The 18,668-nt window shown below is 37.5% G+C and overlaps 2 protein-coding genes across 2 annotated transcripts in view; one reads left to right on the plus strand and one right to left on the minus strand.

The window, feature by feature from the left end:
- frmd5b (FERM domain containing 5b) overlaps positions 1-16,395 on the plus strand; it is a gene marked incomplete at its 5' end in the record, with an annotated part of 31,590 nt that extends 15,195 nt beyond the window's left edge. The window contains 12 exons of the mRNA XM_079845855.1: positions 63-105; positions 251-329; positions 492-589; positions 740-863; positions 1,002-1,089; positions 1,223-1,311; positions 1,418-1,481; positions 1,643-1,734; positions 4,851-4,925; positions 6,227-6,295; positions 6,388-6,494; positions 13,159-16,395. Coding sequence (XP_079701981.1) covers positions 63-105; positions 251-329; positions 492-589; positions 740-863; positions 1,002-1,089; positions 1,223-1,311; positions 1,418-1,481; positions 1,643-1,734; positions 4,851-4,925; positions 6,227-6,295; positions 6,388-6,494; positions 13,159-13,727 — 1,497 coding nt within the window. The 3' untranslated portion in view covers positions 13,728-16,395. The remainder of the gene's footprint in view (positions 1-62; positions 106-250; positions 330-491; positions 590-739; positions 864-1,001; positions 1,090-1,222; positions 1,312-1,417; positions 1,482-1,642; positions 1,735-4,850; positions 4,926-6,226; positions 6,296-6,387; positions 6,495-13,158) is intronic.
- Positions 1-18,668, minus strand: part of LOC307143991 (retinol dehydrogenase 11) — a 51,131-nt gene that overhangs the window by 29,554 nt on the left and 2,909 nt on the right. The gene's annotated exons all lie outside the window — the stretch shown is intronic.

Here is an 18,668-nt window from a genome sequence, read left to right on the forward strand (position 1 = left end):
TGTTAAAATGGAATTTTTATCGGCATTCTAGACATCATTTATTTTTCATTTTTTTGTTTCAGCACTGGCTGGATTTCAGCAAGCCAATTACCAAACAAATGAGATGTAAGTCATATTGTATGTGGAAAATCCTTTTTACACTGTGTGCATGTTGTGAAAAGAATAATCTTTGCATTTAAATATCCTTCAAAAAGGCAGAAAATGTATATTGTATGGTTGATTACATCCACGTGGATATTTTGTGTCCTAGCTCAGCCACCCTACACTATGTGTTTGCGTGTTAAATTCTATCCTCCGGACCCTGCAGCTCTTAAAGAAGAGATCACTAGGTACTGCTCATTACAATGGAGTCCATTATTGTTCAAAATTGACATAGTTAGTTAAGCAATCTGTAGGGAATTATATTAGACAAGTTACTGAGTCTTACAATTCTCTGATGTATGTATGATTAACACACTGACAGTTCAATATGTGCTCTGCATTGTTTTCAGATACCTTGTCTTCCTACAGATTAAAAGAGATTTGTATCATGGCCGACTCCTGTGCAAAAGTTCAGATGCTGCTACATTGGCTGCATTTATTCTGCAGGGTAACAGCAAACCACAGTCACTGGAGCCATTCCTTACAATATTTGTTGAATTATGGTATCTCAAGAGCTTTGTTATATGAATGACATTACAGTAAAACAAAACTGTCAAGATGACACTGGTTTTGTTTTATTCTTCCTCAAATATTTTAGCTGAGATTGGAGATTATGATCCGGGGAAGCATCCGGAAGGTTACAGCTCTAAGTTTCAGTTTTTCCCAAAGCATTCTGAGCGCCTGGAGCGCCGCATTGCTGAGATCCACAAATCCGAGCTGACGTAAGCTTACATTCAATTAGCCTGTCACATGCAGTATGTCACTCTTTTAACAGGAGTGCTGGTATTTAATGGAAAGATTATGAAATTTATCTCCCAGAACAAACAATGAATATTAACTAGTCTGTTCATTTCCTACAGAGGCCAGAGTCCTGAGATATCTGAAATGAATTTCTTAAGGAAAGCTCAGTCTCTTGAAACATATGGAGTAGATCCACACCCCTGCAAAGTCAGTATCCAAATTTATCAGCTGCTCATATACAGAAAATAATTTCAAGTTTCTGAACTGAAAGTCTGTTAATCGTCATTTTACATTCACAAAGAAGTGAAAACATGCAGTATTTTTTTGTTTTGTATGACAGGATGTGTCTGGGAATGCAGCATTTCTTGCATTTACCCCCTTTGGCTTTGTGGTACTGCAGGGGAACAGGCGGATTCATTTCCTCAAATGGTGAGAGGCGAAATTAATCCCGCATATCATTTTCATTTGCTTAGCAGTCAAGATCAAATGACTGTGTATATGAATAACTTTGACAGTATTTTGTCATATTGAACAGGAACGAGGTGACCAAACTAAAGTTCGAAGGAAAGACATTTCATATATATGCAACTCATCAAGAGGTAGGTGACTGCAAGGCAGCGCCAGGTTATGCAGAAGAACAAATGGTCAAAAGTAAGATGAATGCAGATTGATGCAGGACTCAGGAATTGATCAGGAAACAAACCTGTTCTGTTTAACCACTAAACAATTTAACTTACTGACCTCTGTGACCTTTACTAAGGATCAGAAGATCATCTTGACTTACTTTGCTCCAACACCTGAGGCCTGTAAGCATTTATGGAAGTGTGGGGTGGAAAACCAAGCTTTCTACCAGTGAGTGTGCCATAACCTTTTGAACATTCAGGCTGAAATAAAGCTCAAGCATGGAAAGATAAAAAGAGAAAGAGCAAGCAAGCATAAAACACCTTTCCTATGATTTAATTTAGTTAAAACCAGTGGTTCTCAACCTAGGGTGCCGGGGACCATTGTGGGGCCATAGCAAACTTATAAAAGGGCTACAGAATAATTAAAATTATTTATATAAAAAAAAAACTAAAAGGGGGTACTTCACCGCTGGCCTAATGGGCTTTCAATAAAACTTGGCTGCCTATGCATTAGGGATTAAATCTGTGCTACCCGACTACAGAAAACAAAGAAAAACTGTTGTCTTCCCTTTTGCCATATAGGTAGGAAAAAATCAACACCCATAATGCACTAGGCATGTTGACATCCATGGCCACTCCCAGTCTGCTATAGATAGACTTGGCCATTCAGATAGCGCCTCGTTTAAGTAGGAATTACTTCTTATCAACCTTTTAGTCATAACGGTGTCAACTTGTGCACTGTAAAAAATCTAACTCACAAACATTTTGACTAATGATAATCTTTTAGTTAACTGGACAATTAAATGCAAAAAAGTTGGCTTAACTGGTCAAAATAAGTTGGTTCAACAATTGTTGGACCAACCTAGTATTAATTGTAAATTCGATTTGTAAATGACGTAAAAATAAAAGTTAACAAGCATACAAGTTGCAACAAGTTAACAATGCATTCTGGGTGCATCATGCAAAACTCATCCATGGCTCCCAGAATGCATTGCGGTATGAAGCATGTAACCATTGTTGAGATTTATAGGCTGATTCTTGATGTCTGTGTGAGAAAATCTCATTGGAGGTCAAAGTGCTTAATGTACAATCGGTTTTAAACCTTAGTCAACTATTTTGATTAAAACCATATTTGATCTTTTCTAGAATCACAATAAAAAAAAAGCTAATAGTATATTGCTCATATTAAACTCATAAAATCTGTGAATTAAACCACTACACAATGATTATATTCTTATCATCGAGCAGCTGACAGCATTTGATTATCTTTTCTTGCCAAACATTAAAAAGTCGTCAAACTGCCCAACTAAAGAAAACACTCATCACCATGATGGTGACATAAAAAAATAAAATAAACTTAATAAAATAGAAACTTAATCAGCTGAACAAAACATCTTAAATTGGGAGACATGTGACCTTACTCAGTTAATTGAGTTAAGTGAACTACTTTGTTTAAAATTTGAGTAAACTCAAAAAAGCTGTGCAGCAAGTTGCCTTACAATTTTAAGTCATGTCAACTTTTCTTTTTTTACAGTGTGTAGTTCCCAGGTGCTAGAATTCAAAGAGTAAACTACGTATTTTCGGTTTCCAATGAAGGATCCAGTGTTGTAGGCAGTGACTGATACAATACTCAACTCTGGCTCTTGAGGTCCACTTTCCTGTAGAGTTTAGCTCCAACCCTAATTAAACCCTAATTGAGTCCAAGACAAGTTTTGGTAACACTTTATTTTACAGTGTCACTGTTACATATGTTACATGTAGTTACTATAGTAATAACTATAAATTATGCATAATTACATGGAGCTAACCCTAAACCAAACCCTAACCCTATAGTAAGTACATGTACTTAATTATTATTACTCAGTATGTAAATGTATAATTACACTGTAACAAAGACACCTTAAAATAAAGTGTAACCCAAATTTCCTGAAAAGGGCAATAAAGTATACTCTAACTCTAACTAAACACACCTGAACAAGCTAATCAAGGTCTTTAGGCTTACTAGACTACGTTTACCTCGACTTTTAGATTATACTCTCTAACTTCCCTGGGTACTTCCCTTTGGGGGAATCCCTGCCGCCATTTTGAAGTGCGTTCAGCTTCGTCAAATGGGCGAGGGACATTTATTTAGACAGATCCTTGACCATGGGCGTCGGAAGCAAAAGAAATGTGGGTGGGTCCTCTCAGAAAAAGGAGTAGATGCCATTTACATTAAGTACAAATATACCGACTTGTTTGCTAAACTTCTGGTTGGGCAAGACAAAATTTCGGAAATCACTGTATCATTGAGAGCGGCAATAGTGTAGGGGTAAGACGCATGGCGTCAAGTTTTGACGCAAATTGACCCGAGGTTCGAATCCGCCTTTTGCCGAACTCACTCTAATCCCTTTTCCCATCACGTATCAGATTGGAAAGGCATTTATTTTCAATTAAAATGAAGTGGAAATAAAGTGTCTAACATGTGTTTAATAATAAGTGTTTATTGGTTAGGGGTAGGTAAACAGACTGGGGGCTGAATTAGAGACGATAAAAGTGAGTGGGTCCAATATCATTGATCGTAAAAAGTGGGTGGGTCTTGTCCCACCCACATACAATGGTTCCGAAGCCCATGTCCTTGCCCCTTCGATTTTGACAGAGCCTTCTCAGTAGCTGCGTCTCAATTCAGAGACTGCGTCCTTCGAAGGCCGCATTAAAAGGCAGACAGCGGCGCGATGAAGGCTGTCCCAATTCGAAGGCTCCTTGAAATGTGACCTCTGTTTCCTGTGGAATGAAGGATACAATAGATGGATCCTTTGCAGCCTTGTCTACCCCAGACCTCTGTTTCCTGTGGAATGAAGGATACAATAGATGGATCCTTTGCAGCCTTGTCTACCCCAGAATTCATTGCATGCCACGCCAGTGATGATAGGATTTTTTTTTAAAGAAATTGCAGAATGACACTTTTAAACGTAAGGATTGGGTTTCAAGTCACTGAGGGGAAAAAACTGAAAGAAACTGCAATTCCGCCCCAACCCCCCTGAAGCAAATTGCCATCGTGTACAGGTAAGAAAGCTGTAAACGGAAATCATACCCCCCCATAAACATTCACAAAATTAATTGTGGTTAATTATATCATTATATATCAACACTCCCAGTTTCAGTTAATAAAAGAATTATAAAAACTGTCATAATTAGAGCATAAATACGAGAGGAAATATCTGAACCAATATGGAGGACCCTCAGATAATATGTTGGCCAATGGGGGATCTTCAAGTCAAAAAGGTTGAAAACCACTGTTTTTGACAATCAGATATTTTTCGTATTTATTTGTTAACCTATCTCTCTCATTCTCTCCATTCCAAACAGGTTTGAGAAATCAAGTCAAGTTCGCACTGTGTCCAGTAGTAATCTTTTCTTCAAAGGAAGCCGCTTTAGATATAGGTGAGTAGTATCTGCTCTGGTGGTTATTAAGTGAACCCCATAAGTAAGTAAGCCCTGCTTACTTACGTTTGTGTTTTTAATACACTGATGAGGCATAACATTATTCCTAATATTGTGTTGGTCCCCCTTTTACTGCCAAAACAGCCCTGACCCGTCAAGGCATGGACTCCACTAGACCCCTGAAGGTGTGCTGTGGTATCTGGCACCAAGATGTTAGCAGCAGATCCTGTAAGTCCTGTAAGTTGCGAAGTGGGGCCTCCATGGATCTGACTTTTTTGTTCAGATGCTCCCACAGATGCTCGATTGGATTGAGATCTGGGGAATTTGGAGGCCAAGCCAACACCTCAGACTCGTTGTTGTGCTCCTCATACCATTCCTGAACCATTTTTGCTTTGTGGCAGGGCGCATTATCCTGCTGAAAGAGGCCACAGCCACCAGGGAATACTGTTTCCATGAAAGGGTGTACATGGTCTGCAGCAATGTTTAGGTAGGTGGTACGTGTCAAAGTAACATCCACATGGATGGCAGGACCCAAGGTTTCCCAGCAGAACATTGCCCAAAGCATCACACTGCCTCCACCGGCTTGCCTTCATAGTGCATCCTGGTGCCATGTGTTTCCCAGGTAAGCTACACACACGCATTCACGTGATTCATCAGACCAGGCCATCTTCTTCCATTGCTCCGTGGTCCAGTTCTGATGGTCACGTGCCCACTGTTGGTGCTTTCGGCGGTGGACAGGGGTCAGCATAGGCCCCCTGACTGGTCTGCAGTTATGCAGCCCCATATGCAAAAAACTGCGATGCACTGTGTATTCTGACACCTTTCTATCAGAACTAGCATTCTCTTCTTAAACAATCTGAGCTACAGTAGCTCGTCTGTTTGATCGGACCACACGGGCCAGCCTTCGCTCTCCAAGTCCATCAATGAGCCTTGGCTGCCCATGACCCAGTCGGAGGTTCCTTCTGTGGCCAACTTTTGACCCACTGCAGACCGGGAATAGCCCACAAGAGCTGAAGTTTTGGAGATGCTCTGACCCAATCGTCTAGCCATCGCCGTTGGGCCCTTGTAAAACTCGCTCAAATCCCATTTTTCCTGCTTATAACACGTCAACTTTGAGGACAAAATGTTCACTTGCTGCCTAATATATCCCACCCACTAACATGTGCCGTGATGAAGAGATAATCAGTGTTATTCACTTCACCTGTCAGTGGTAATAATGTTATGCATGATCAGTGTATATGCTAATTAATGGATTAGCTGCAAGTGACGCTAATATTTTGGTTGCATAATTTCCCTTAAAGTGGTAAAGTGGCCAAGGAAGTGATGGAACAGAGTGCCAAAATCAGACGAGAGCCTCCAGAGATCCACAGGTGTGTCTTCTCATCACTGACTTATTTTCTTAACAGTTTTACTGTACTTGACACCATGTCAATTGATATGCCACATCTATTTGTGGGTTCAGGGCTGGGATGGTCCCCAGTAGGAGTTGTCCCTCCATCACTCATGGCCCACGACAGAGTAGCGTTCCACGAACACGAAGGAGAGCAGTCCATATTTCCATCATGGAGGGTATGCCCATATGCCTACAAGCATAGAGACACACACACACACACACACACACACACACACACACACACACACACACACACACACACACACACACACACACACACACACACACACACACACACACACACACACACACACACACACACACACACACACACACACACACACACACACACACACACACACACACACACACACACACACACACACACACACACACACACACACATTTTTATATGTACATCACATCACTATATATAGAACATCTCAGAGACTTCCACTGATTTTTGTGAAACTTGTGCAAAACACTTGATTTAAAGGGTTAGTTCAACCAAAAGTGAAAATTATCCAATATTAATTTACTCACCCTCAAGCCATCCTAGGTATATATGACATTCTTCTTTCAGACGAATACAATCGGAGTTATATTAAAATGTCCTGGCTAATTCAAGCATTATAATAGCAGTGAAAGGCAACCCAAAATTTGAAGATCAAAAATGTGCATCCACCCATTATAAAAGTAATCCATACAGCTCCGGGGGTTAATAAAGTATTTGTGTGAAATATGGATATTTTTCTTACAAAAACCCAACGATTCGCTTCAGATGGTCTTTATTAACCCCCCGGAGCCATGTGGAGTACTTTTATAATGTATGGATGCACCTTTTTGGGCTTCAATTTTTGGGCTGCCATTTACTGCCATTATAATGCTTGGAAGAGCCAGGACATTTTTTAATATAACTCAGATTGTATTTGTCTGAAGGAAAAATGTCATATACACCTAGGATGGCTCGAGGGTGAGTAAATTATGGGATTTTTAAAACATTTTTTGGGTGAACTATCCCTTTAAATACAATCAGATTTAGCTGAATTAAAAGCATTTTTAACTAGTAAGTTTCTGCTCTCAAGTCTGTTTTGGAGGCATTTTTGAATAGTGAGGACATGTTGAACAAACTTGTATAATTAAGTATAATCAAACTTAATCAAACACACACGCATACAATGATGACTTTAGACATAATGTTTTTTATACTGTACAAACTGTATATCCTTTCCTCTAACAGTACCCCTAAACACAACCCTCGCAGAAAACATTCTGCTTTTTTACATTTTCAAAAAAACATCAAGTATGATTTATAAGCTATTTTCCTCACGGGACTAAAAAATGTCCCCACAATGTCAAGAAATCTATCATTTAGTCCGCACAATGAAGGTTAAACAAGAACACAAACACACACGTTTTCATGTTTTATGAAGACTTTCCATAGACATCATGATTTTTATACTGTACAAACTGCACATTATAAATATAACATTTACTAAAAAATGTCCCCACAATGTCAAGGATTGCATATATTGCCATCTTTGTGGAAATATATTTTCCCCAAAATTTAGGGTTTACCAGGCCACACAAACACACAACCTAAGCATATAACTTCCCAAATATTCAATGTAATTTGTAGCTAGAAAAGCAGTTATTGCATTCTCTGTCTGTGTCTGAATCCAATGCAACTCAAGACAAGATCTATTGGTCCATATGCACTGAAATGATGCCATCTGGTGGTGGTATAACGTTGTATCTCCTCTATAATAAAAAGCACACTGGAGATTTTTGGTTTGGTTTATTCTTCCACTAGGATTCATTATTGAGTCCTTGCTGGACCATAACTTGCAGTACGTTTTTAAGCCCCACCTATTTTTTATTTATTTATTGTTTTTTATTACAATTTACAATTCAGTTGTAAAATTACAATTCAGAGATACTTCAACTTAAAACAAATATACAGTTAGGCAAAACCCTACATAGACCACAGTACCATTCAAAAGTTTGGGGTAAGATTTCCTAATGTTTTTGCAAGAAGTCTCTTATGCTTACCAAAGCTGCATTTATTTGATCAAAAATGTATTTTCAACATCATTCAATCACATGGTCATTCAGAAATCATTCTAATATGCTGATTTGCTGCTCAATAAACATTTCTTATTATTATCAATGTTCAAAACTGTTATGTTGCTTAAGGTTCCTTTGATGAATAGATAGTTTAAAGAAAGAAGCATTTTCTTTGTAACGTCTACTGTAACTTTTGATCAATTTAATGTGTCCTTGCATAATAAAAGTATTCATTTCTTACTGACCCCAAACTTTTGAACGATAGTGTACATAGTCATGATTGCAAATCGTGAAGCTGGGAAGATGTGCTCTAAAAAGTGTGCTCTGGATAGAAATACACCACACTCAATCTCTCTCTATTGCTCTGTATGTAACATGAGAACTGCTCTCATTGTTCCCAATGTGACCAGACGTTCACCTGTTCCAGTCACTTTACTGCACTGCCAAATGCCATCATGGTTGCCTTTGTCTATGTGTGAGGGTACTCTATAAGTGTGCTATATATTTTGAGTTTAAGGTTAGTTTCGTTCTAGTACCTGCTCTTTACAGAAAGAATAAAAGTCTAGTACTTTAGTGAAAAAGACAGGGTGTGTTTGCAAAAATACATACTGGTCAATTCAAAATAACATAGGTTATCATAGGTATCACCAGTTATTATTACACCGTCTATTAATAGAGAGCCTGTCCATGTATGTCATGTGGTTTGTGTCAGGATGAGTGTGTGTTGTGTATGTGCTCTTTTGTTACAGCCCATAATGAGTTTGAGGGGGTTGGAGCATGCAGGACAGCTGGGCTTTTGGGCATAGGGGGATTTATGGAGCTTTAGGGCTTTAAGGTGTTCTCGCTTTCTCACACTCACTTTTTCAAACACACACATAGTGTTATGTCATCTTTGTTCAGGAGGATAGAGGGAAAAAAAGGGGTCTATTGGTGACACACTTGCGCAGGGGTAAGAACATCAGACACGTTAGCGGCTACATTCTGAAACCATGGTGAAGTGTCTCATACGGATTAAAACAAAGGTGAATGTTCACCTGCGGATGATCAACCACTGTTACCGGGATGTGACGGTACGGGTGTTGACGATGGGGCCTAGACTATTAGGGAAAGCTCTAGGAGCTCTGCCTCTGTTCCCGTCCTTGCCCAGCTCCTCCACTTCCTCTGGAGCTTCATCCAGACTTGGTGTTCAACCCACCAGCACTGCAGGTAAAGCTCTTGGTCATTTGGAACAGCTGGGCATTCAACTTATTTCAGTGTGACTGCATTTGAACTTGCTATTATATAGCAAATTGGAGTGCGACCATTGTTAACATGGATTGTGGGTGGAGCTATATTTTCCTGTGTCGTAGTACATATTATCAGTACATTTGTACCAGTTGAATTATTGTAAATGATGTCTTTATGAATACTAATGGAATGTTGCTTAAAAGTTAACTATATACTACACTGTAAAAAATTGTGCTGTAAAATAACGGTAATCTACTGGCAGCTGTGGTTGCCAGCAATATACTGTTAATTTACAGCCCTCTACTGTTTATTTACAGCTCTCCTTTTTTACAGTATGTTACCGTAATAATACCATGAAATGTAACTCTTTTCATTTGAAAAACTGATTGCTTCAAACAGTTCTCATTTTAAAACTAGCATTCATAGGGTGTTTGTGCTGTAAACATTTAATTTGAGTCCACTGAAAAGGAACATTTCTTAATATAAACTGCAAACACGTAATGTGTAGTAGTGAAAGTAGATGACTTTAACTTCAATTTTTACAGTTCATCGCTAGCAATAGCACACATGTATGTGATAAATTACTCAACAAACAGCTCATAACTGCATTAGCAAACACAGTCACTGACTTTAAATAAAGCATCAAGCAGCATTTCATCAGTGTTTCTCTGCTCATCCTGGACTGAAGCACAGGCTCTACTCTCCAGCACAATGGTGACCCACAAAACAAATTAATTAAACTAAAAGATCTCTTCTATATCATCTTGTGCAACAACACAAGTTCATTTTAATATTTACTCTCCTTATCAGTTACAGACTTTGCACAACTTTTTTCTATTAACTTTCACTACTATTTCAGTGAAAATATCTTGATTCATCTGGTAAATCTGACTGTTACGTTTTACAGTATATTACTGTTTTTTCTTTGATTTTACGGTAATCTACTGGCAGCTCTGGTTGCCAGTAAACTGCTGTTTTTTTCTAACTGCTGTTTTTTTACAGTACTTTTCCGTAAATTAATTTACAGTTGTTTACCGTTAATTTTCATCTAATTCCTTTAACCCTTTAAACTCCACAGCAAAATCTTCAGTTTTAAATGAACACTTATATGTGTCCACACTACAGAGTGTTAGAGTAATTGAAGCATTGTTGAAGTTAATGAGATAATTAAGATATTAATTAAGTGATAATTGAGAATTAGTGATGAGCACCTGCTGTTAACAACCAGAACCACTCAAGGAAAGAGAAGTACAACTGACTTCAGCCACAGCCTTAGATGAAATCAACTGAAAATAAAAGAAGACATTAAAGCAGAGGAGGATTAAACAACTCCACAAACAGCATTACCAGCTTCACTTATTACTCACCAGATTTACTTTATTTCTGTCAGACATCTACAGAAGCTCTTATAGAAAATTAACAGATCAAATTAACTTTTGATGTTTAATTGAAAATGTTTGGTCACCATTATGGTGATTAGTGTTTGCTTCAGTTGGGCTCTTGACCCTTGACTTTGTAACAATAGTTTTTCTTTGGCTTCTATGACTGTGTGTTTCTTAGACACATTTGTTGTAGCAAAACACTTGTGATCAGGTGTTATTGATTGTGACATAAACATAATGAAATGCTTGGTTCGTTCATCTCATTCATTGTCTATTCCCTAAACAAAACCTTTTTTTTTAATATATACATCTCATGTTACCCTTATTTTTCATTACCAAAACTGTGACAGTTTGTAAAATATCAAACAGTGATTAGGAATCAGTTATGAAGGATTTTTTAAACTCATGAAATACATAAATGGTTTGTACTATGGTGCCCTATAGACTCACATAGACATGAAGAATCCGCATATGAATCTCAACAATGGTGACAGTCAAAAAAAAAGATGAACAGATCAACTCTGAACATCACAAAACACTACCAAAAGTCAACACAAAAACAACACCAAAAATAAAGGTAAATATTAAGAATTAAAGAAAATAACCAGGCTATTCATCAGCATAATTTATTCATGCCGCAATGCATGCTGGGAGTCATGGATGATTTTTGCACAATGCCTGTACCCAGCATGCATTGCAGAATGAAGCTTTTGATTGTTACCATTGTTGAGATTCATACGCCGATTCTTGATGTCTATTTGAGTCTGAATGACTCTGGTAGTCAAAATATTTTGACCACAAGCTTTTTTCCTGTCCTTAAAATTATCTAGTTGTTGCGACACTGATGGAACTTATGCTGTAAAATTATTGCGTTACCATAAAATAAAACGTCATCTATATCATTATAGATTAGATTGTGAAAGAGCTCAGTGAATCAGACCATTAATAAATAGTCAACATCATCTGTTTACATTTTCTTTCGGCTTTGCATGCTATAACAAATGTATTTAAAACACACAGTTTGAGCAGCAATAGAAAAAAACTAAAGTTATTATGTCATGGTTCAAGAGCCCAACTAAAGCAAACACTAATCACCATAATGGTAACGTCAAAATAAGTTCTGTAGACGTCTGACAGAAATAAAGTCAGTCTGGTTAGTAATGTGTGAAGCTGGTAATGCTGTTTGTGGAGATTTAATATCTTCTTTTATCTTCAGTTGATGAAAGCAACTTTTTTCTGTTCATGTATCTCTTTCCTTCGTTGATAACAGCAGGTGTTCATCAGGTGTTTGAATTCACTCACTTATTTTCGCTCACTATCAGTAAACTAGTGTAGGGAATAGTGAATGAGGGTATAGGGTGTGATTTGGAGCACAGCCTCTGAGTGTCGACTTTGAGCACTGTTAATTCACGGTATATTCCTGTTGGCTATTTTCTCGAAAATAACAAATATTACCCAGAATGCGTTGTTTTCTACGGTATATTACTGTTTTAATGGAAAACAGCATTTTACTGTCAAAATGTCGCCGTTTTTTTACAGCATTTTTTTACAGTGTATGTTTGGGGTTGGTAAGATTTTTAAAAATGTTTTTTTATTGTAATTTGTAGTTTTTAAAAAGTCTTTCTTATGCTCACCAATGCTGAATTTATTTATCAGAAATACAGTGATAGTGTGATAATTTAAAATAACTGTTTTCTATTTTAGCTTATTTTGAAATGTAATATGATCCTGTCATGTCAAAGCTGAATATGTCACGTGATCCTTCAGAAATCTTACTAACCCCTGACTTTTGAAATTTAGTGTGTACATGAAGTATACATTTCTATACGTGACATTTCAAACAGATCTATTTGTCTGTTCTTAAGACTTAAAATTTCTGTTCTTTTCAAATTTTTCAACTACTCTAAACTTTCAGGCAATGCTTTGTCAAGCCATCATTCTTGACTAGCCTTCCATTCTTAACTAGACACTTATTAGTGTACTCAGGTTAATTTATGCTTCCTTAAATTAATAATCAATTTATAATTGCAATTCTGCATCCTGTTTGCCACCTCACTGCAAAGTCAAAGCATTCTAAATTCAATTCTGACTGACACACAATCCTGAAAGCAAATAGACATCAATGCATCCAACACAATCACTGAACATCCTCACTGTGTTTCAGGTTTGGAGTCCTTGCGTGACAGTGGCCATTCCACACCAGTACGATCGGTATCCAATGGCAACTCATTCCTACGCTCCCATGGAGCCGAGGGAGGAACGGCTGAATTTTCGGAGGACTCTTACAGTCCCTCTGACAGCGTGCTTCCCACACCGGTGTCCAACGACCCCTCAGACCAGGCTCAGGTTCGCCACACAAATGGCCCACGCAGGATCCAAGAGGAAGGAGGAACAGAACAGTGCACTCAAAACCAGGCAAGGCCACAGGCCGTTAAGCCCAAAGGGAAACGTTCGCACCTGGAGAAGACTCTGCCATCCCAGCATGGACCAGAGGAAGGGGTGAATGTGGTCATCTGTAGTTTGGCCCGTCTTTTCTTAGTGACCCTGGCTCTGCTCTTTGCCCTCCTTCTCCTTCTTATTGTGCTAACAGAATCTGAGCTGGACTTGGCCTTTCTTAGGGACATCCGGAGGACACCCGAATTCCAGCAGTTCCACTATGAATACTTTTGCCCCCTTAGGCGCTGGCTGGCCTGCAAGTTGCGCTGGATGGGTGGGAATCTCATTAATAAATGACTGAGACTTGAGTGCATAAGCACCCCTCTCTGTCTCCTGAGCGTGTAGTCTGTAGTAGTCTGAGAGTGGGACGTTCTAAGCATTAATATCATGGTACCATGAAATTAAAATGAAATTACTAATATCTACATAGCCAAAGCCGTGGACTTCCTACCATGCCAAGACGAGAACCTGTATGTTTCAGCTCTAGTTATTGTGAAGTTGTTCTCTGCAGCAGTTGGGTAAAAAAAAATAGTATGTATAGCTCTTTAAATGCTGCTGTCACCCACGCGTCCTTTATCTATCATTTAAATAGAATATCTACACTAAAGAAATGCTCAACCAGACTGTGACAAGTAAGACCTCATACTGCAATCAAAGACAAAGATGCCTTTATTGGTCAGAAAATAGACATAGAAAATAGAAAATAGGGCTGGGACAGCCATTAAAGGTAGTTCACCCCAAAATGAAAATTCTGTCATAATTTATTCACTCATATGTTGTTCTAAACCAACAGGATTTTAGTTCATCTTTGAAACTCAAGATATTTGTTATGAAACCTGAGAGGTTTCTGTTCCTTCACTGAAATTTCAGGCAGTCTGTTGTAAAACAAATCCACATGAATCAAGTGGTTTAATACAAGTCTTGAGAAGAGATATGATCGTGATATGGGATGTGATACGTGTTTATATGTGAACAGAAGCCTAAGTTAAATCTGTTCATCATATAAAGTGATCGGATCTCTTCAAAAAACTGCCCAATTCATATGGATGACACCATTATGAGATTTTTGCACTTTTGGTTACCTGGACTTTCAATGAAGGGACAGAAACTTCTCAGGTTCTCAATATCAGTATCTTCATATGACACAAGGATGAGTAAAGGATGAGAGCATTTTCATTTTTGGGTGAACTATCTCTTTAATATTGGCCATGAGCTTGAGAGTGAGTTCAGAGGTTTTTAGAATGAGGTATTTGTGTAAGTGTAATATGTTGGTACAGGGTGTAAATTTGATCCATACCATACTATAAACATGATTGTGGGTCGATGGTATGGATCAAAGCCATTGACAGAATTATCTCTTTTAATAGTGCTTCAGTGGTGTTTTGATGAGAATTTAGCACTTTACAATAAGGTTTAACATTAGATATCATGAACTCATGAACTATTTATCCATCTTTATTATGAACAAACATAAATGAACATTGAATAATAGTACACTTCAATTAACTTACAATAAGAAATCCTTTAAAATGGTTGCTAATTGTTCATGATTCCTAATGCATTAATAAATTCAACCTTATGGTAAAGAGTTACAGAGGATACATTTGTGTAAAGACTTCAACACCAAGGTATGGGTCAGTGAGAAATTGCCTGTAATTCCTATACTATCCACGCAAATGAGCCCTGATATTTAGTGAAAAATGGTGGCCTTGAGATTCAAATGTTCTGATGAGGGTGAAGAAAGTGTACTGGATGGACAAAGTAATGTGAAATGTTTGAAAGTCTGAACTATTTCTGAAAAAATATTGAATTATCTCAAATTATTTTTTAAGCTTGCATCAATAATTTGGAGACCTCATTCTTCCACTTACACGGCCTTAATTTTCAGACTTAAAATGTGAACATGTCTTCTGGTGATGATGAATTTTTTGGTTATCCAGTCGTGTGATTATAGAAATGATCTTATAAGGCATAGTCTCAGAATGGATGACATGGTAAATGAATTTTCAGTTTAAACCAAATGACAATATGTTCAATTTCTATTATGTTTCTGTTGCCTTCATGAGACACATAGCCGTAAGACTAGTGGCAGAGTAATTCATTTTAAATGACAAACTGATGGTCATCTGTGGAAGTAATCACACATAACTATATGCACATTTTAAATATATTTGGTAGAAAAGCTTGTCAAGAAAATAAAAAATTGGAACTCATCGGTACTCTCAAAATGTCAGGCCTGCAGCAAATGCAAATGTCCTGAAAAGATCTGAATCATATTTGGGGGTTGAAAAACCTATATTTCAAGAAAGGAACATAGTGTGATGTAATTATTTTATGTGCTGTTGTGTGTCACTTGTGTGTAGCTTCATACAATAGCCTAGTACAGTATGCAACAATACCACTGATGGCACAGATGAAAACACCTGCATTATGTGATAATAATACAAAAAGAAATCAAGCAATACAAATGACACTGATAAGCCAGCAGAAAAGTGTTTTGCTAACCTAAAACAACAACATGGTTGAGAAGTGCATTACAAATTCAGTAACCTAAGAATTTGTTTGTCTGACATTGTGCCGGTTGCAAGCTGCAGGTCACGCTATAAATCAACTCCCATCTACTGTGACTGACTAATTCTTCAGATCTGTTACTGATGGTGATTGACACTGTTGCAGCCCTTTCAAATGATATGTTTCGCTCAAAGCAATAGCAGATTGAAATATTGTACCTCAGAAGACAATCTGAAATGGATAATGAATTACACTGTTATACAATGACTCGACTGTGCCTGAGCCCTGTGATCTTCCTGCTCACTGTATAGCATCAGATTATTATTTACTGTAAATTTCATCTTTGATTTTCATTGTTTCATACCATAAATTGGTTACCCTGTGTTGTACTAAGAAGGCATTAAAGCAGTTTATTTTTATGTTTTTCTAAAAAATAAATAAACCTTCTCCAAACCAAATTTAATGTAGCCTACTTATATGCAGTTTTTGTGAGTTTAATAAAATCATCAAAAAAATAATAAATGAGAAATTCTGATTGATGTAGGTCTGCAGCATGTAATCTTGATTCAAAGTTTAGAATTTAAAAGTTGCCTTGAGACAGTTTGTATGTCTTCTCAACATTCTTATTGACCTATTTTAAAATAATTTAAAATAAGTTCCCGAGACATTGTAGAAAACAGGAACTCTTTCAAATATTACTTACATCAGTAAGTTTAGCCTACTGATGTGAAAGTGCATGACAAATCACCTTTTACAAATATCGCTGCAGAAGTCATTGCAGTGTTAAGCAATTACCACTAGTCGGCAGAAACACTCCTCTTATCCAAAACACATTTTCATATATTACTAATGTTCAGGCAAACCTAAAAGTGGAGAGGAGAGGGGAGAGCTTATATAAAGCAGTTCATGTCAAAATATGCCAGAAAAATCCATATTATGTAAAGCCTCAAACTGGATCATTTACCTCAGACTTGGTTTCAGAGAGTGCATATTTCTTTACTGAATGCACAAGGTTTTTATTCACGGAAGAGATCAGACATTAAACAGACAATAAAAGGTAAAAAAAAAGTAGAGGTGAGGGGAAATTCATAAAGCAGCTGAATGAACACAACAAAACACTAAATTCTCCAGCCTTAGTTCAAGCATGCTCTGGAATGTCACATTGCCATCTTGAATGTTTATGTGTTTTGGTCATAGACTTTCAATAACTGATTTTGCTCACAGCTCAGAGCAACACTGGTGCAATGTAACTGTCAGTGCTACAAATCAACTGAATTAACTACCTATTATCCTAACTATGGGCTTTAATAATGACGGAATACACCCAAGCCAACATTTTCTTTTAACCTGAGCAAATTAGAGTCAATGTAAAGATATACACAAGAGACACCAGATATTTTATTCCACTCTGAAATAAAGACTGAATTTACCTAATATTTCTATGTTTAATAGTGCCTTATACAATACAGTTAAAAAGTTTGGGGTAAGTACTTTTTTTCTTTAAGAAATTAATACTTTAATTCAGAAAGGATGCATTAAACTGATCAAAGTAACAGTAAAGACATTTATAATATTGCAAAAGATTTAATATTTCAAATCAATGTTGTTCTTTTGAGCTTTCTGTTTTCTATTTCCTTTAGTTCCACACTGTAAAAAAAAAATTAGGTCTCCAATTGAAAATTTTCTAGTGACTGATCACATCTAAATTTTTTAGTTGGCCAAATTGAATTTCTGTGGATTAAATTGCATCAATTCACAGAATTTCAATTTGTCCAACTGAAAAATGTAGATGTGATTGGTCACTAGAACATTTTCAATTGGAGACCTGAATTTTTTTTACAGTGCAGTGAAAGGAAGTCTTAATATTTCAGCATACCAAGACATTTTGGACAATTTCATGCTCCCAACTTTGTGGGAACAGTTTGGGGATGGTCCCTTCCTGTTCCAACATGACTGCGCACCAGTGCACAAAGCAAGGTCCATAAAGACATGGATGAGTAACTTTGGTGTGAAGGAACTTGACTGGCCTGCACAGAGTCGAGTCCTGACCTCAAACTGATAGAACAGCTTTGGGATGAGTTAGAGCAGAGACTGCAAGCCAGGCCTTCAGTGCCTGACCTCACAAATGCGCTTAGAAGAATGGTCAGAAATTCCCATAAACACACTCCTAAACCTTTTGGAAAGCCTTCCCAGAAGAGTTGAAGCTGCAAAGGATGGGCCAAATTAAACCCTATGGATTAAGACTGGGATGTCATTAAAGTTCATGTGAAGGCGAAGGCAGGTGTCCCAAAACTTTTGGCAATATAGTGTATAGTACAATAGAAATCAGTAATAATTGTTCTCTATGTTACTGTTTTAACTGTATTTTTGAACCAAAAAATGAAGCTTTGGTGATCACCAGTGACATGATAAAAATACATTTGTATCCAGTATCCAGTCCATGTCATACAAAAGAGGTACATTTTAAATGGTTATCGGTTTCAGTGGTTCCTGGTGTGACCTGATGATGTTCACCTGCATGTGGCACCACAAATCAAAATACTCAACAAGCTTTCCATACTTCCATTGATACACACTGGATGAAAACTATCATCATGAGATGTCCATGTAACTACAGCCTCATGGTGCTTGGAAAGGAACCCCGTGTCCCCAGATGCCTGACTTTATAGTGAGCTTTAATGGAGCTCAGAGAAATGCCATCAGGCAGACAAGCAGGTTTACTTGAAT

The sequence above is a fragment of the Gobio gobio genome, assembly GCF_949357685.1.
Source record: "Gobio gobio genome assembly, chromosome: 2".
Classification (NCBI taxonomy): Eukaryota; Metazoa; Chordata; class Actinopteri; order Cypriniformes; family Gobionidae; genus Gobio; species Gobio gobio.